We start from the raw sequence: 20,957 nt of genomic DNA on the forward strand, positions 1-20,957 counted from the left end.
GTCCAGACACTTCTGATTACGGCGAACTACTGCTTGAGCAACGTTGACCAAAGTGTCCACTTATATACATTTTTTTGGAGCACCTAGTGTGTGTGTGTGTGTGTGTGTGTGTGTGTGTGTGTGTGTGTGTGTAGGTGCGTGTACACAATTACCAAAATTCAGGGAGAAGCAAAATTCCTGAAACTAACCTTGCATGAGCTACTATCTCTTCGTAGTTGGACCGAATCATTCAAACATGCTCAAATTAAAATTCCCAGCCTCCAAACTGGTGAAAGACTTTCTGTTTGCTGTTTGATATAGTAGCGCATTTCCAGTCCTTCCTTTGAGTGTTGACAATGTAGGTTATTTCTGTTTCTTCCAAAAATAGTTGAAGTACTTGATTTTCAACACTATGTTCTTTTTAAAAGTACAATTTAAGTTTATTCTTCAGATTATTTCACTCAAGCCACAAAGATATGATTTACTCTTATTAAAATTCATTATATTTTCCAGCCTACTGGAATTTTATATATGAAAAAATTTAGGAGTGCTATTTTTGCATTATTTTCAGTAGAAGATTTTTTTTTCACATGAGAAACAAAGAACTCAGAGGAAAACGTGTGGAGAAATCTTCACACCTAGGTTTCCTAAGAATATTCCTTCTCCTTTTTAATCAATTCAGTTGATTTCATAAGGAATATGTATAATTGCTATCTTTACTTCTTAGGAAGTAGCTATAGATATAATTTACAATGTCAAGCTTATGTTTACTTGTGTTTTAGCTTGGGGCTTTGTATTACACATAATCACCGCGACATTTGGAGAGATAGCTGGCCTTGAAAAAGGCCATAAGAGCCAGCTCACATTATGTTCTATTGATCATATCAATTGTTAGTGTCCTATGGTCAATGCTTATACAATTCTAAGTAATCTGCAGAGTTACTAGGAATAAGATTAAAGGCCCCACTTCTATTCTTTTTTGTTTTCTTTTTTTTTTTGCAAAAGGAAGACACGTTGTTAGGACTTTTGGAGTGTGTGGTGAGTGTAGATAGCTATGCAAGGAAGAGAATCCTAGAGCTTAACATCTGAGACAGAGCTTTGTACAGAACAGGTGTTCAGAAGTGCCTATTAGCAAACTTAATTTGAACAGGTAAGTGAGAATCAAGACCGGATCTTTCTTGGCTCTGTGCCCACTAGGCGCCTAATCATCCTGTTGATTGTGTCCCTGTCATGAGGTTTTGTGTTTTTTTTTTCCCCTGTAATTATGTCTATGGAAGTGCCTTGCCTTATATACTGTGAACTGCACTATACAATTTGGTCCTTAGGCCATATCTGTGTATGCCGCCTCTTTGTATAGGGACTGTTTCTGCTCTCCATGACTTCTGTGTTCATGTGTGAACTTGTAACGGTGACCCTATAGCTTCTATTCTTGAAATTTAAACTTCTGGTGTAATTTGATTTGACAGTGGTTTGGCTTGGGACTTTTCGAAAGTTTTTTTTCCTTTCTTTTCTTCCCTCCCCTTCCACCAAACCTCGATGACTGTACATTTACTACGCATACCAGTCCCAATGGTTCTGTTTACTTTGGACCAGTATGCACACCTGGCCCAGTAACTTGAGAGGGTTTTTTGGCATCTGTATGAGGTTCGTTCCTGACCAAGGGGCAGACCAGCCTCTAGGAAGTGCTTTTTCCTGAAGTTGCCTGGCCAGATTCTCCTTCCTTTATTCTACCCATCCTTGTGTGTCTATAAAACCTTTCAATGATATTAAAAGCAGGAAGGCAGTTTTTGTGACAGGAAGTCCACTGTCTTCCCTTAATGCTGGCATTTTGGAATAAAACCTGCTTTCCTTTCCACCAACTCCGCCTCTCGAGTTCTGGCTTTTCTGCAGGTAGCAGCCGGACCTTTTGCAGGGTAACAAACTGAGTCTTCTTTTCATTGGATTTTGGGTGTTTTTGTTTGTTTGTTTGTTTGTTTGTTTTGTTTTTTTCTGTAACCATTAATAGTTTGCTTGCTTTCTTGCTGCCTTGCTGTCAAGTGACTAGAGATAATTGATCAGGAGCCTTGTGAAAAGTTTCCCAAATGAAAGATGTAGGTCAAAAACTTTTGCAAGGCTATGACTATTTTCATAATCGATATAGTCAACTCTAAAAATGACTTTACACAGAGAGACCTGCAAATTCAAGTAATAATGTTCAGGTATCCCCTTTACCTATCTTTTAAAAATGATACACAAATGAGAGATAAGTATACATAATTAAATGCTACAATAATTTTTGTTGGGAAAAGTACATACAGAATAGTTTTATATAGGTGTGTCTATTTGTTAACCTCCAAATCATAAGTGGTAACTGAGAATTTTGTTAAATGGCTTGCTTCAATATAAGCACTGGATTCTTTACTGACATGATTTCTAGGGAGCATTTCCAAGCTACTATTAAACAAAAAAATCTTCAAAATCACTGGCAAATGATAGCTTAGGATGGTGCAATAAATGTTCCTAGAAATCTATAAAAATTCTTAGAAATGAAAGTGGCAGTATTTATCATGACTTATCTCCCATCAGACGTTACATTTAAAAATATAACAATAAAAAGATCACACTAAATTTTTTTTCACTAAACAAAATGCCTAATTATTGTACTATACTATACATAAACAGCCCATAAAACCTAAACAACCCCCTGTTTCACACACACACACACACACACACACACACACACACACACACAAACCCCCACATGTTTCTTTATCATGAATAACCTCATATATGACTGATAAATTAGAGAATAATTTTATAATACAGAAATTGTGTTAGTTAATGCACAGTTTTCTCTGGTATATACAGTTATAGTTTTGAAACAATCAGGGGTGTCTTTTTCCCACACTTTAGATTATCATTAGCAATGAAAGAAGACCTTAATACTAAAGTGGAAAATTGACAGACGTGCCTTCTTTAGTGTAAACAGGGGCTAGTTTAACATGCCCAAGAACTATGGTGCCTCTGTATTAAAATATTGAATCAAATGTTTTATCATGATGACATTCTAGGGTTTCCATATCAAGGGAAAAAGGCTGAAGCCCAGGGACTGAGATTGCAAAGGAATTGCCAGCCATGATTTTAGGTACAAATGTCTAGAGAGATTTACCTGGACCAGGATCTTTTTATTGGGATTATTATTGTTTTAATTAGTGTTCTAATTACAAAGTTTCATAAATTTTGAGAGATCTTCCCTTTATGATGCTTTTCCCTTAAGCCTTGTTATTTTTTGAACATGATTTTTCAAAGATGTTTTATTTCTTTTATGGAACACATCTGTGGTGTTTTAGCACACATGCCCTGTCTAAATAAACTATATGTCTAAATATAACCAAACATCTAAGTAACTTAAATACCTAAATTTATTTTTCCTAAATATAACATATAACCAAAATGCCTACTGTAATAATATAGAGCTAAACACCTAAACCTATTTCATCAGAATATAACAATAATAGAATATACTAGAATAAAATAATTTTATTCATCAAATTACTCTAATGGTCATTGTTTTTTATCTAAAATACATAACTGTGATTGAATATTAACTTTTATGCTAAATGCTTGGTTTAGTTTACCAGCTAGTGTATACTATTTATAGCCTTTCTTAAATAGATACTATCTTGAATCTGTTGGAAAAATACACTTGCCTCATAGAAGAAATCCCCACCCACCCCCCAAAGAACTTCCCTTGTCTTCTTTCATATTATGAAAACAACTTTTTCATAGAAGTGGATAGCCTGAATTCAAAAAGTGAAAACCATAAGTCAGACCATACCATAAGGAGATTGCTAGAAAATTTGAGTGTGCATTTCTCATTGCAAGACGTCATTCTTACTTACTCTACATTCTTTGTCCAGTCTGGAGGGTTACTCAAGGTCATAAATACACAGTTGGTCAAAATAGTGCACATGATAAGCATGCTGAATAAAGTAGATTAGTTAAGGAATAAATGCTAGTACATTATCAAGGCCATTTACAAATGACCCAACACACACATAAAAAAATTACCAACACAAATTATCTGTGAAATTAATCTTATTTGTTTTAAAACAATGGCAAAAATAATAAGGAACTTCAAAATCTGTCATATATTCTTGGTCCACTCTTTTTTCATTTTACATTCTTTCCTCACAAAACTGAATTTAATAGAAAGAGATCTCTATTTGAAGTAAATGGGAATTTTGTATTCCAATGAGTTTCATGAAATTGCACTGCAAGGGGAAATTAACATTCTTTAGTAAATTTACAGAATAATACAAGTGTAAAAGTTGGTATCTCAGATATAATTTAAAATATTCACTGACTGAAAAACTGTTAATGAACACAAAATAAAAAGCCCGAGAATGGATAGCCTGGTGGATTCAAGGGTTACACTGATTAAGTACTCATTAAGTATTCCACTGTAATGAGGTACTCTGGTGGCCTGATAGTGACTAAACAGATAAAAACAATTTTGAAATCTTCCTGAGAATTAGTGAAATAATTTTGCTGTAGGATCTCAGTCCAGACTTCACTTTAAGAAAGCTTAAGATTATTTTGAGGTAAATCTTTTATTTGAAAATATGAATACTTTCCAATATCAAACCATTGAAGGAGAGAATTCAAATGTATCTCAAAAGAGTATCATTCTATTTGCCCTATCTCTAGGATAACCAGTCTTTTGTCTCTCTTTTTGTTTTTATATAAGCCTATTTTGAATCTGCCTATATAAAATGCCCATTCTTGAACACTTCCTCAGAAGATCACCTTCTATTCTGTCATTATTTATTTGAGAATTATCTTGAAATTCACACCTTTTCTGTCATTTTCCATATACTTTTTGATGATCATTATAACTAGTTTTAAGTTTAATGATTTTTACATATGTATATTATCAATTAGATACATATGTACATAGTAGTTTAATAAATATTTCCTGAAGGCAGAAAAGAAGGAAAGAAGGAAAGGAAGGAAGGAAAGAAGGAAGAAAGGAAAGATGGACCCAGGTGCTGAAGATACAGAACCAATTAAGGCAAAAAAGTTTGAACATTTAGTAATGTAGATAATAATACTATATTTCTTTAGCAATGGTTATATATGGTCTAATTGAGGTTAATAAAAATGTGAAGCTTTGCTGCTGTTCCTACTATAAGCTGTGTTTCATTTACATATTTACTATCATAGTTGCATTTTTACTTCTAGTATCATTCTATAATACAATAGTCATCCTATAATATTCTATAAATAGAATAGTGATTCTATAATAATTTTGTTATAAGTAGCAGAGAATAAGAACAAGTTAAACAGCAACATTACCATTAATCTAAAAGAAATTTTATATATATTTTAAAAGAAAGAATGATATTTTGTATAAAATCAACCACTAGAAGCAACATTTAGACAGTTTACATGAAAAGGATATGAATGTACCAAAATCTTAATAGCAATTTTTCTAACAGGGTTGAGCGGAGTTAAAATATACAAGGCAGAGGTGGCACTGAATCGGAAAATTGCCTTCCCTTTATTCAATACTATAAAAGTCTGAAAAAGAAAATGAGAAAAAAAATTAGTACTTTAGACATGAGGTTTATTTGAAAAGCTTATACACATGAATAACTTTTTACCTGATTTTTTTTTGTTCAAACTTCTTTGTTTAAACCAGTTGGTATATCATACCATAAACATGTTAGATGTTTGTCCCTTGAATTAACATATCTATAAATAAAAATATGACTTACTATTATCTAATCTGTCTAAGGTTTCAGCTTCCTGATATAAATTAATATCATACACAACATTTTTACCAAGTTACAAGGTAACTACAGACTCCAATTCTATTTAAAGCTCACCATCTGTCTCCAGCTTTGGTAACTTTTCAGTTTATTCTGTACATGTTGCTATTAAAATAATATTTTATAAACATTTTAAATACACAAAGTCTTTTAACTCCAATGTTTATGAAGGCTCTCTATTTTCTCTGTGGTAGTTGTCCTACTTTAAAATGTTCCAACAGGCTGAATAACCTGGTTATGCTGATTCTATAGATCAGCTGGTAACACTGAGAAGGGACAGCTGCATTGAAAATTAACCTGAAATACATCATTTCAAAGGGCATTCCATGGCAAAAATCCCATAATCTGAAACCTGTAATCATCAATTTAGCGTTTAAGCTATGCTACCCAGTGATTACCTACCACATCTCTCTAGGATCATCTTTTATTTTTTTTTCCCACCAAGGCATCTGCTCCACCCAATTCAACCCATTTGTCAATCCCACTCACAACCTGTCAACTTCTCCCTCTGACTGAAAATGAGTGTCATGGAATTCTAGCGGAAGGAGGAGCTGGAGAGGTCATCTATGCAAACTCCTCCCCTTTTCACGTCAATAACAGACCTGGCAATAAGGTCCCACCTACAGTGACTTATTATATCAAAGGTTCTTAGCCCTGTCTGCATGTTAGACTCTCCTGGGGTGATTTTAAACTTGATAATATTCTGGGGGTTGGGCAAAGCCATAGTTAGGTTTAAAATTTTCCCCAGGTTATTCTAATACTCAGGGTTGAAAACCCTTACTCTCTGGGAATATCCTCAGCTATTAAAATCACCTCCTCCATCATGTCTTTCCAGATAAATCACACTGCGTTCCGATCACTCCCTAATTGTTTTCTTTTCCCAGTTAAGTCTTGGCATATTAACTTGCATACGTTGGCATGTTGCTTGTAATTACAGGCAAGTAGCAATCTACATGTAGGGTTCATTCCATTGAAGACTAGGTTAGAAATTGTTATAAACCACTAAGCATAAAGAGTCTGCAATCTACTTTTTCTTCACTTTTTTTCTTTCACAGTATTTAATAGTGTGATTTGCAAATAAATACTTGTTTTAAGCATGTAATGTGGATTTACTTTTAAAATGCCATTTACCATTAAGACATCTATATATCCATTTACTTAATAATATGTGTTTACCTTTTAACTAAGAGCTATATGCCATACAGTCATGTTTACTGACATGTTCTGTTTGAATAGGTAGTCAGAAATACTTATGTTATGAGTATAAAAGTCAGAGAAATACTCAGAGAAAACTATTTCTCTGTACATCGCTTTTTCATATGCAAGACCATGGAGCCAACCAATACCTACCCAACAATTTCCCATGAGCTGCACACTCTAAATTTGAACAATTCTATGATGAAGGCAACTAAACTGTTCTTTAGTAGCACTGGGGTTACCACAGGGGACAGTGGGTATTGGGAAGATTGCCCTTGAAGCACAAACACATTAAAGAATCTTCTTGAATTCACAGGATTAGTTCATTTGATATAGCCAAACCATCTAAATCCATTATGCATTCAATTATAGCAGTCACATGTGAAGTTCACTATAATTTATGGCATATTTACATATGTGTTTTTGAAACAATTTCCCTGAAAAAGCAATTGCCACTTGTAACATGAGAAGACTTTTATTTTGAAAAATCTCCAATAACAGAGTGAACAGAAATGAACTGTCCCTTTCAACATGGAATCTTCTGCTGCTCCTGCAAGGTTAGCCTGTGGGAAACTAATGGGATTAACAATGGCATTCGGAGGACATCTTCATTGAATTTACAGCCTCATTGAATTAGCAGGCCTTAAGAACAAAATGCCAGTGTATTTCTGGAGAGCAAAAACTGACACAAAGAAAACCTTGAGTTCTGAGAAATGAAGAATAAAATACTAATGCCCTGTATAATGAAAGAATTATAAGAAAGGCATTTGAAATTTGGGGCTCTGCTGTTATTGAGAGATGTACCTAAAGTGAAATACTTGAGAGAATGACAGATAAATGGAGGAGGGATAATTAGTGTCAATAACAAAATCTGGTCTTCAAGTAGTAATAAGTAATGATATGACTTAAAAAAATATAGTACTGTATATTGTTACTAAACAATATATAGTATATTACTATATATTGTTACTATGGTGATGAATATTATAGCTGGAAGTATGTTAAACTGTTATTGTCCACTCTGGAATGCCGCTTGCTTCTGTTTCCCAGGTAAATGAACATCTTACAAAGGTTTACTAAAAATTTTAGTACTTGAGGCAAAAAGAGCTTTCTATCTCTGAATAGGACCACATACATATATGAGAATTCAAAAAAATTATACAACCATCTTTTTAACATTTTATTTCATTATATTAATAAACACCATGCATAGTTTTACTTAGTGGTTAAGAGCTCTGGGTCTGGAGCCTGCCTGCCTGGGTTCAAATCCTGAGTCCACTATTTATGAAGTGTGATCTTGGGAAAGTTACTTAACCTTTTTGGGCTTCACTTCCTTATCTGTAAAACGAGGCTAACATAGTACCTGGCTCACTGGTTCTTTGAGTAGTGAATGAGCTATCTTTGAGTTATACCCAACAGTGCCTGACAAAGGATGTTCACAACAACTGTCGGTGATTATTATCACTGTCACTGTTCTTACTACCTGGTCAACTTAAATGCCATTAAAATACATTGTGATGTTGCTCATCCGATTAAATTAGATATGGAACTGTATCTTTAACAAACAGTTACATAATACTTGACAGTTTTAAAATGCCTTTCATCTACATTATTTCATAATTAACATCAGCATCATACCACATTTTTGAATTCCAGAACTTCTCCGTTAGCTTCTTACATTAGCTCCTACTATCCTAAGGATAACAAAGTACCTTTTTCTTCAATACCACCTCGATCTTCATCTTTATAGACATTTCATAAAGGAAAGCAGCGCAGCCAGTATTAATGAGTAAACAGTCTAGATGTCTCTCAAGGTTGGTCAGAGCCAGTATGAATAAATCAAGGTCCAAGCCTCGTTCTCAGGCAGGGAGGCAATAAAAACTGGCTTTGTTAGCACACACGGAACGATTCTGTTTCCAAGCGGCAGGCTCTCATCAACCAAGCTTGAAAGCCTGGCCTATAAAATCAGAATGCCAATCTATTTATTTACAATGAGGCATAGTGCTGTCGCATGGACTGAAATAATTGCAATGGTGTAACTAGCACAATCTTTCCTTTTAAGCAGATCTATGGGGAGACAAATTACAGTAAGAAGGTTCTTTGCTGAGGTTGGAGTGAAAACAATCTGACTTAAATGATTCAGAATATTTTACAACACCTCTGTTAGGTAGTCCAATGTAGTCCCTCTATAATGAAGCATCATCCTTCAATTTTGGAGGAAAATGCCTTCAGGGCTACTACTAAAGATCTGTCTCCCTTGGCAATTGCTAATGTTTATCTCTTTATTATTCTCCCCCACCCAATCTTACTAATTCCCTTACGTAAAAATACTTCCTTTCTTTAAGTAGCAAACACGTTTGGTCATGTCAGAGTAAGTGATACCCTATCTCTTGCAGGTATCTTTGCAAATACATACTTTAAATCAATAGTTTTCAGAGGAGAATCACCTTCGAGTTTCTTGGGGGATGTCTCACTGTCATCATTGTGTGTCATAATACAGCAACTAAACATCAACATTTTCTTCCTCAATTCTATAGTAAAGTGCTGGAATAAATCATTTTTAGAAATATATACTAAATGCCACCTTTCATGAAACTAGTTTAAGAGGAAAAAGAAAGGGCCTGTTTAACTATTTAATTTTGTTTTATAGCTTAAAAAAAAACATTTTAAAGCTTGCTACTCAAAGTGTGGCCCCATATACTAGCAGCACGAGTCTCACTCGGGAGCTGTGAGAAATGCAGGCTCTCTGGCCATACCCCAAATCTATGAAACCAGAATCTGTACTTCATTGTATTTTTTTAGTTAAAATTTATTGGGATGACAATGGTTAGTAAAATTACATGGGTTTCAAGTATACAATTCTGTAATACAGCATCTAGATATCACATTGTGTGTTCACCACCCAGAGTGAGACAGAATCTGTATTTTAACAATAGCCCCAGGTGGTAAGTATGCACATGCAAGTTTGGGAAGCACTCTTTTTGAGCAATGGGGATAGTTCCATGTCTGAATGGTTGATTATCAGTTTCTTTAGCCATTACTTATCTTATAAGGTTAAATTGTATAATGCTTAAACAATGCAGTTTCATTAGCCATTTCTTATAAAATGGCTGCCTTTGACTAATAAAGGCGTTCAACAGCTTTAATCCATAACCCATCAACTCATGGTGATATTGATTTATCTTTATTTCTACATAAACCTGTTTTTATGCTTATGAATCTGAGAGACTCAATTAGAAAGCATAGAATCTATCATTTATATATATATATATATATATATATATATATATCCTATAAAATATTACACAGCTTGTTTAACTTAAAAAAATAACTAATTCTGACAAAATTGTGGTTATTCTAGCACTAGGAAGGCACAGTGATAACTGTTTATCACCTTGTGATGTTTTAACAATATGTAGGTGTTCCAAATCTAGCCTGTCACAAATGAAGTAAGGTCAGAGGCGCTCCAAATCGTATTTCACATTAGTGGACCAAAAAAAAAAATGCATCTCTGGGTGAACGTGCTTCTCAATGTGTCATTTTCCTCTAGGAGCATTCTAAGTAAAAGATTATTGCTCTCTAGAATACAAATGTGTTATGAAGAAACCCAAGCCGTGTAAGAACTAAAAATTAAGAAGTATATCAGCCCTAAAGTCTTCTCCTGCCTGGCTATGATTCTATTGTGTACCATGTGCTTAAATATGTCAGCGATAACAGATGTTTTGCTTTGTTGAAGTCAGTTTTAATTGTGGCTATTTCAGTTACTGTGAAATTGTTGGAATGGTTCATCTCTTCATATCTCTTCACTGTAGCCAAATTTTGACTTCATTTCAGATAATGTTTCTATTTATTATTCTATAAAATCTTTAAATGATGATGCAATATGTATATGAGCCTGAGAAAAGTATATTGAAGTTAAGTAGTTAAATACTTAACTTTGGAAGTATAACTCAACTTTCAGAAGTGTAAAATCCACACTCACTTTCTTATTGATATAGTACGTGTCCAGGTCCTCCAGGGGCTCCGACACCATCTCTGGAGGGATGTCTCCATAAATAAATGGAAGGTTTTTTCCAGCTTCCAGGTCACTATTTGGCTTTGGTTTGTTCTCGTCATCATTGTCTTGTTCTTTCTTGGGCTTCTTGGCTTTCTCTTCTGCAGCATGTTTTTCGATAGCAGCAAGAGATTCTCTAGTAAAAAGGCGGAAGCTTTCAGGTCCCGGGGGTACCAGCAGTGCCTGTGCCATCTTTTCATCCTGCACATTTAATTACGTTTAGCTTTTTGCATAAGAATTGCCTACCAAAAAAATAAAATAAAAAAAATAACACGCATGAGAGAGAGGAAAGAAAGTGAAGGAAAGGGATTAAGAAAATCAACCAGGATGTTATTTAATATTTCTTGTAGTGAGTTTTTAAAAGTATAAACATAAAGTAGTGCTTTTTGTGCTGCATTACAAATTTTAACTTGGAAACGTCATCATTCAATCTAATTTTCAATAAGCCAAATTTACAACTCTATCACAAGTCTGTTCTGAGACCTTTGAGCCAAAATATACTTAGTATCCTTTTGGTAAAAGAGGAATGCCAGTGATGCTTGTCAATAAAGTACTTAATACTCTCTCCCCTCTTTTTATCACATCTTACAAACACTCCAAATAAAGAAATACTGGTGAGAATGCAATAGTATAGCCCTGACTCATAAAATCTCAGGATAGGAAAGAAGTTTTGCTTAACCCAACCGCTGTTTTGCTTGTTGGCATCATTGACCACTTGTTCTCCAGACAAGGTCTGACCACCAGCAGCGACAGGGAAGTCAAAACTCGGTTTCTTTTTAGCTTTTCGCTTTGGATCCTTCTGAGGCATGTTTTGAGGCACAGCAAAAAGCTTACTGCTCTTCAACTATTTCAAGGCAATTTTCATATTCTTCCTGAATCTTTCATTTGGTGTGGTGGTTAAAAGCATGGACTGTGCTCTGGAGCTAGATTCCCTCTAAACCCTGGCTCTGCCATGTCGGAGCTATGTGACTTTGCAAAATGTAGCTCCTCAGTGCTTCAGTCTTCATCTACAAAATGGGATAATATGAAAACTGACCTCCCAGGTCATTGTAAGGACCTTATCCTTACAATAAGTGAATTAATTTACATTAAGTGTCTAGAATAGTTTCTGGAATTAGTAAACACTATGTTAGTGTCAATTATCATAATCTAATTATCTTCAATTCCTCCAGCCATTTCTTCTGTTGCGGTTTCAAGCATCCTCACAATTCAATCCTCTCTCCTTTAAATAGGTCTTTATTTGCTGGGACCACAGTGGACCACGGAGCCTCAGGAATGGGCTGGGAAGTGCAGAGTCCAGGGCACATTCTCACATGTCTACCAGCTGGTGAGAGAGGACAGGAGAAAAGGCAGGCATGTGGAGTGGCCCTGCTCACTTTCCCAGGGAAGGCAGACAAATTCTGTCTGCTGGAGGTGTGACAGAACTGTCACAAATACGGGAAATCAGCTACATAAATTTTGAAACATAAGTTAACAGTTATTTTGCATTGTGTCAAAAACCACGTTTTAAAAATCAAGATAGAAAATAGAAACAATAACAACAAAATATGAGTACATCAGTCATCTTTCAGAACGATCTAAAATGAAACCATAGCATCAAAGTATCTTCAGTCATCTGTGACATTTTCCCTCTCCCCAGCCACCCACCTGCCTCCACCCCTGCACTTATTCTAGTCTCCATAGTAGTTTATCCCTAAATGGCTTTCTGACTATGAGCAGTTTGTTGCACTGATGTACTGAGCTTACAGTCAATGAGAAGTTCTAGATCTCATAGTAATTGAGGAAAAATTATATAGGTTACTATATGTTTTTGAGTTTATATGAGTTACTGGTTCTCTGTTTTGTTCCAATGACAAAAAGGATTTTAATAGCTGTATATTTTTAGTGAATTTGTATTTATAATATGACATTGTTATTATATCCTTGCTACTATGAAGGTATATTCTAAATAAGTTATAAAATATCAGACTTGTCAAAAAACTGTACCATTATTTTCCCTACTAGTTCTAGAAAAGGACTTCTGATTTGAGGTGGGACAGGGCTTTTTTTTTTTTTTCCGAACTCCATTAAGCGGTATGTGACTATAAATCAGAAGGTTTGAGAACAGTTATTCTATTTTACTCAAAAGTCAATCAATTATCTATTTTGTGCCTTTTAAATTTACGGCCAATGGCACAAAGTAATAGAATTAATGTTTTCAGCTGTTTTATGTCATTTTCCATGGCCAATTAGTCAACTGAGCTCTAGGCTTTGTGGAATAATCACAGCTTTTCTACTTTTGAGTGTGGAAGGAGCTTGACCTTAACTGCAAGCCCTAAATACCCAGAGGTGTGTAATATTGGGTTGTCGGAAAAGTCATGACGCATTTTTTCTACGTTTTTCGTTGCAAAAATGTGCCATGACTTTTCCGACAACTCAATACATCTGTCTCTCATCACCGTCGTGAATTGAATGGATATGGTTCTTCCCAAGTGCTAAGTGAAGATGAAACAGCAGGACAAACACATTTTAAGAAATTTCTGTGAAATATGGTTGCTTTCTTAGGCAAGAATAAGGTTACTTTTGTATTTAAGCATTTAGTTGAAATGATTTGGGTTTCTTTATTGACAGTGGAATGGAAAATAGGTAGCAATTGGAATCAGAGACTGAGTTAGTATTGAGTCTGCCAATAATAGTTTGTCCATGTCATTTCACCTTCCTCAACCTCAGTGCTATCGAAGGGCCTTATCATAAATATGGCAACACTTTGCCATAAAGAAATAATGATTTTACTCATTTAATTGGAGTCTCCTGATTGCCAATCTTTAAAATGAAATTAGGTTAAAACTATCTAATGTGGAATACTTTCAATAATCTTTAAGATTACTGATTTCTTTGAGATGACGTGGAACCAGGACTGTCATAAAATCATGAAAATGTATTTTAAAATAATCCTTTACCTTCATGTTCACTTATCAAGGCTAGAACAAAGAATTTGAGTCTTGGACAGAAGGAAGTAAAGAAGTCTTTTTGAGATTCCCATGTTATTGTCTCTTATATCCTGAGAAGACAGCCCAGTTCCAGGCTCTTAGCTTCTCCTCTTCCTCTGCAAGGGCAACTATTTGGATAGGCTGAGACATTAAAGATTACAATGAGGAGAGTTTCTCACGCCTTCACCTGCAGCTTTGCTGTTTAGAAACATCTCATAGTTCTTTGGAAGTTCTATTTTAATATTTTTCCTCTTCTTTCTTGTTCTTTGTGAGCCTGTTATACAGAGCTCTTACATAATTTTATATCCCTATTAAAGCAGACTTTTAAAAATTAATTCCTACCGATGCATTGGTGTGGAATATATATTATTAATGAATATATGTGCATTATAATTTATTAAAATACATCAAATTTAATATACCAAATTTTCTCCAGAGCTGTCCTTGCAAGGACAAAGAAAAAAAGATCTGAGATGAACTCTTTGATTAAAAACCAAAGAGTCTGTGTGTGTGTGTGCATGTGTGTGAGTAAAGCAAAAGCATCCCTCTGCTAATCAGTAAAAAAGATTGTGAATCAAAATATCTTATTATAGAATTTCAAACCTGGAAGGGAATTGAGATCATCTATTCAGGAAACATTCATTGAGGGACTACTATGCATCAAAGCTGTGCTTGAGCTAGGAACCCATGGTCCCTGCCCTGAGGAGCTGACGGTCAGTGGGAGAGACAGATGTTTATACATATAATGATAATACAATTATACACAGCTGGCTATTGTCTGCACTCCATAAAAGGGAGCAATTTATTTTGCCCAGGGAAGGGAGAGATGTTTCAGAGAAGCTTCCCTGAAGAAGTGATATTGGGGTAGGTTTCTTAGACTGGTTGGGATTTGACCAACTATCTAGCTGTGGTGGTGGTAGTTGGGGAGGATAGGTAGAACCTCTAAGAAGTAAGACAGCATGTGCATGGACCCAGAAATACAAAAGAGCATGGGGAGTTTGAAGGAACTATAAGCAGTTTATTATGTGTGAAGACCAACCAGCCCAAGAGGGAGTGGTAAACTTAGAAAGGACTGAAAAGTTAGGCAGGATAAATATAGATGACCAAATGTCTTGTACAGTCCACTAAGGTAAGCCATGGCTGTGGAGTGACATGATTAAATTGAAGATTAGAAAGATGCTGGCAGTGTGAAGTGTAGACAGGAGGGGAATGATCCTAGAGCAAGGGTTTTCAAAAGTTTTGGTTTCAGGATCCTTTTATAATTTTAAAATTATTAATGATAATGACCTCATAGAACTTTTGTTTATGGGGGGACTTATCTCCCCATATTTACCATTATTTAAATTAAAATAGAATATTTAAAAACTTTAATTAAATAACTTAATAATAAACCCTAATATGTTTATGTATAAAACAGATGTTTAGTGAACATAACTATATTAAACCAAACAAAAAAAATTAAGTGAGAAGAATGAATTTGTTTTACATTTGGGTAAATCTCTTTACTGTCTCACTTAATAGAATATAGCTAGATTCTCATATGTGCTTCTGAGTTCAATCTGTAGTGATATGTTGTTTAGACTGAAGTACACACAGAAAATCCTCATATATATATATATATATATATATATGTGTGTGTGTGTGTGTGTGTGTGTATATATATATACATATATATATACATACACACACACACATTTAGCTGGAAAAGGAGCATTTTAATTTAATTGCTTTTATAGGCAATTGTGAATATTCTTCTGTACCCACCAAAACTCTACAAATGATAGTTTCTTAAATTAGTGTCAATGTGGAATATGAAACTGTATCAGTGAACTTTTGACTAATCTTGTCCTTTGCATGGATTCTGTACCATCATGCATGAATCATTTGAAAAATATCGGCACATTATTATGCAGTTTTCCCAAATTTTGATATATTTATTATATAACACTCAAAAATCACACCTGTTAATATAATATCATCATTGATCTGATGAGAAAGTCATAATGTATTGGGGAGGTTGTCAAGCTCCCAGTGACAGGTAATAGTTTTCCAAAATTCCAATTTCCACTTGAAAGCTCCAGTTTTAACACTGTCAACAAATGCTGTTATTTGCTTTTCCTGAAGTGACAGGCTTTTCCTTTGTTCTTTTTTGAGAAAATATCTGCTTAATACCTGCGTATGAGTAACTGTAGTTTGTCAGTTCTTCTTTCAAGTGAAAATGGTGTTCCATGAAAAAAAAAGTGGCTTATTTAGCTCCTGACTCACAAAATCACACGAGTGCTTTTTCTTGAGACAATCATGGTGCTGCAGTATGCAGCAGAAATGTTTTATGTATTCTTCCCATTTCATCATATAGAATATTAAAAATGCGTGTTCTTTAGGCTCAAGAGCTAATAAAATGAACAATATTTACTGCCTCATAAAGATTTTCTTCCGTGAGCTGGCATTTTTTCTTACATTAAGTGTGTGGTGAAGAAAACAAGAACTACTACAATTTGATGCCATTGTCTTGATTCCTGCTAAGCCATTAGCAGTTTTGCCCCCATGACTTTTGCAGCATCAGTGCAAATGCCAAAAGAATGAAAAAAGGCAAATGGATCTTGACATTATTAAGAAAATAATCTAGACCTCACAGTCCCCCCTGAAAGGGATTCAGAGCCCCCAGTTGTCTGCAAAGCACCCTTCAAGAACAGCTGCCCTAGAAGGAAACAGATGAATACCAGTAGTCTAAGGGAGAGGACAAGAGATTCTGACCCAAGCTCTACTATTTAAGGGCATAGACTTGGCAATCAGGACTGTATTCAAGCCTTGACCGATGCTGTGTTCTAGCAATGTGACCTTGGACATGTTTTTTATCCTTTATAGTCTTCGGGTTCCCTATTTGCACATTATCTGCATTATTTGGAGGTACTGATAGCAAGGATAGCATGCACTTTGTAGAGTTAATGTAACACTTAAGTGAGAAAATGCACCTAGAGGGTGAGCACAGTACCCCGAAGATGGCAGGCCATTAATAAATGAGGGAGAAGACAAACCACGGCCAAACGACTGTATTCAAGGCAACTAGGGGAGAGGAAATCAATGAGATTTTGTGATGACTTGATATGAGGGGAGAAGAAGGAATGTTATGAGGTTAAGCTCATTCCCAGATTTCTGATTTAAGTCACAAGTTGTCATTCATCCAACAGAGAAGTGGAGGTTTGTAGGGTACAATAGCAAATTCTGTTTGGGATTGATTTAGTTTGAGATACCAGTGATACAACTGGGTGTGGAGTTAAAATATGGGTCCAATACTCAGGAAAGCCATCAGGGCTGGGAAGATATTGGTTAACAAATCAATGATTGAAACTGAAGTTATGAATATGCATTACATTGTCCAGGGAAAAATTGGAAAGGTGAAGAGAACTCAAGAAAAATTGACTACCATTTTTAAGGAGAGAGAACACATACAATGAAATCAGAATAGTTACATGAAGGCCAAAAGAGGAATTTCCCAAATGCTAATTAAAAGGCACACATTGGCTATGACCATTCGTCCAATTTCCTGCCTTTAAAGTAAATCGGAACAGGCACAGAGAAACTGTAATAAGTAGTCTTCACTGAAATGTCTACTAACAAATACAAATTCTTACTCTGAGACAAAGCATTTTCCATACATTGAATTCTTGACTGACTTTTCGTATTATACTTGACATTTCTATCTTGAATCTTACTATTGTGTGATTTGATTTTAAATCTCTAGACTGTATATAAATAACTACAGAAAAATAGATTTGCATAGTTCAATTCAGTTTTCTAGGCCCACATATCTGTATACTGATACTAACATAAGCTTTTGAAACTATATGAGCCATATTTGTCAATGAATCAGAATCTGAGAAAAATAGCATGGTAAACATTTAGGATATGCTGTGGCATTACTGAGGCAAAGACAAAAGTTTTTGGGTTTTTCATTATTAGTCAGATAGCTCATGAATACTCATTTTGTTGAATTTTCCAGAATAGCAGACAGTTTGGCGAATTGTATTGGTCTATAACCTGTTAGTATCAATAGTCTCTCCTTTCTCTCTCTCTCTCTCTCTCTCTCTCTCTCTCTCTCTCTCTCTCTCTCTCTCTCTCTCTTTTTCTTTCCTTATTGTACAGACAGCATCAGTGTTTTGGTCTATTCCCACAACAAAATTATGCCAGAAGCTGTAAACTTGCCATCTTCAAGGATGCAAAGTTGCTCTGTGTCATACAACTTGATAGATCAGGGGAAAAAAAAATCCACAAAATATTTTCAAGTTCTTGGTGAGGAGAAGAGAGAGTTGTCAGGGAAAGACTGCGTCCATGAGGAAAGGATGTTGTGTTTTCTTGGTATTAACAAAAGAGACTATAATAGGAAGGGCATCATATAAAAGACAAGATGGGCCAATTAACTACCCTTATATTGATGAAGGTTAATTAATGTTTGGGTTAATGATTGTCTAGTATTTACCATATATTCTCACACAACATATGTGATGAAGAGCATAATATATTATTGAAGGCATACACAGAGCACTCAGCACATTATGATGACCATTGGACACTCTCCAAGGCAGAATTAAATATTATTTTCCATATTTCAAAACAGTTTTGAAATAATACCAGGTGGTGTACTGATCTAACTAGATGGTTTTGAGGATTAAATAATAATAGATGAAAGTGCTGAATGACTGATGTGTCTCAGACACTCTGTCATGTAATTTTTGCATACCAGCTTACTTAATCATCCTTATAATCTTAAAAGGTTGGTACTATCATGATTCCCATTTTACAAATCAAAAAAACCTGTGTTCAGGTAAACTGGATAACTTGTCCAACTTACAAAAGTAGTAGGTCAAGGAGCCAGAATTTGAACCCTAGTAGTTTGAGAAAAAGTGTGGGCCCCAAATATGCAAAATGAAATTTTTAGTGCATGTTTTCTGAAACAGAATTAGGATAAGCCCGCTACTTCATTGGGAGATGACTATGTATAGAGCCCCATGTTATGAATGGGGTGGTGCAACCTAAGAAATGAGGATATATTGTCCTCACCTTTGTTGTAATGTAATGTTGTATGACTAAAAAAAGCAGGAATGAATTAATAAAAAACATAAAACCCACATCTAATAGATACACATTTACATGTGTGTTAAACACTTTGGAGTTATTTAAAGGTAAATTGGAAGCCTAGACTAGCTTCTGCTGTATCATGTACCTCTTTCTGTCAGTGTGGTGTCAAGGAATTCATCATTACTATTGGTCTGAAGAAACCTATCAAGGAAGAAACTAGAGAAAAGACACCACTATGCCAGGGCCGGATACAAATGAAATGTAGACTTTCTGTACCATTGTTCCTTTCTTGCTAACTAAATACGTGATTGTCCACACATAAGTATTATTTATGGTTTGCTGGTTGTTTAGTGAGAGAATCTACGTCTGCCTTTCTCTACCTGGACTCAATGTCATGCCTCTGAGGAAAAATGGCTGAGTATGAAAGCATGAGCTCATCTCTATGTTCAGAACAGTTTTTATCTTGGAAATAGTAATTAGCTTTTAGAAAATGATGTTCCCTGTGACTTTGTTCTTACCAGACAGCTATAAGCTCAGAAAGACAAGTGCTAACTAATAACCACAATTAAGCCAACATCCTAATAGACAAACCAGCATCATTGGTTTTATTAGTGCCTGAATTTTTCTCCTGTATGTTTGCAAACTGAAATAAATTGTGTGTTCAACTTCCCAACATCCATTCCACTCCAGGTATCTCCTCCAAGCCCCTTGGCCAATCATGGGTTAAAGGGTAGGTATGTGGTCCAGTTATGGCCAACGAAAGGTGAGGGGAAGTCCACCAAGTAAGTAGGTGTCTGTAGAAGGTTTCTTTACTCCTAAGAAAGAGACCAAGGAGACAGAATTCCCTGTCCCCAGACCTTACTGCATCAGAATATGATACATGGCACTACGTCAGTCAACTTACAACCAGAAGAGATGACAGTCAGAGGGCAAGCTGACAGACTGAGGGTGGCAGATCACAGAGACAGGTAAACCCCTGGGCTCTTGATGGATCATTCAGTTATTGTACCCAAACAACCTTTGCACTGCTTGTTATGTTCAATAAGCATCCTTCTTGACTAAGACAGTTTTAGACAGCTTTTCTAGTTAGCAACAGTTGATATACCAAACAAAAAAATACTCCTTGGTTGGTTCAAAAATTTGGCCAGTCCAGAAGCCAGCTTACAACCAAATGCTAACCATGTATTTGATATCCTTTACTCCATGCAAACAGGTAAGCTATGGATCCAATTACAAGTAAATATAATAAAATTCAAGTAAATACAGTCCTAGGTTATTTACTGAATACACATGATGAATATCTTTCTTAAAAGAAAAAGAAATATAAAGCTGGATTAGCCGCTCTTTCTTACATCAATAGCCTTTGGCATCGTTCCACTTCCTGAGGTCATCTCTGCCAGGCCTCTAAGTGTTTACCCCTTAGGAGGAGCAAACTAGCGAGGACAGAGGAAATCACTTTTCTGCCTTCTTTTTGTGCTGATACAGCTGTCCTTGTTAGCTAATAGAGATTTCAGTTTACTTTCCACAAACACAAATTTATACCCACGAGTAGTTCACGTACCTTAGATAATCACAGCCCCTTTTTCCAGAACAGCTCCAAGCGACTTCTGGGAGTTATCTCATTTATTCTTACACTGTCCCTAGAAGAGATTCTGTCTTTTTATTCCAGTACGCCACTCTGCCACAAGTCATTGACAGATATCTCATCCCTGATGAACTGGGATGCAGCTTGGCGTCAGCTTTCTTGCTCCATGATCTGTGTAGAAAGGGAACACAGGTGTAGTTAGTCTGGCATCTTTGGCATTTGGACTGAAGGGGATGCTCTGGCTCTGGTTCTGGGTTTTCGCACTTTGTTTACTTATAGCGCTC

General features: G+C 35.5%; 1 protein-coding gene across 1 annotated transcript in view; it reads right to left on the reverse strand.

The window, feature by feature from the left end:
- The window catches only part of SCN3A (sodium voltage-gated channel alpha subunit 3), a 112,172-nt gene that overhangs the window by 76,075 nt on the left and 15,140 nt on the right, over positions 1–20,957 (reverse strand). Inside the window, exons 2-5 of the mRNA XM_019628147.1 lie at positions 20,650–20,844; positions 10,972–11,285; positions 5,423–5,541; positions 3,861–3,950 (exon numbers count right to left, since the gene is read on the reverse strand). Coding sequence (XP_019483692.1) covers positions 3,861–3,950; positions 5,423–5,541; positions 10,972–11,235 — 473 coding nt within the window. The 5' untranslated portion in view covers positions 11,236–11,285; positions 20,650–20,844. The remainder of the gene's footprint in view (positions 1–3,860; positions 3,951–5,422; positions 5,542–10,971; positions 11,286–20,649; positions 20,845–20,957) is intronic.

Source organism: Hipposideros armiger, unplaced genomic scaffold (assembly GCF_001890085.2).
Source record: "Hipposideros armiger isolate ML-2016 unplaced genomic scaffold, ASM189008v1 scaffold_751, whole genome shotgun sequence".
NCBI lineage: Eukaryota > Metazoa > Chordata > Mammalia > Chiroptera > Hipposideridae > Hipposideros > Hipposideros armiger.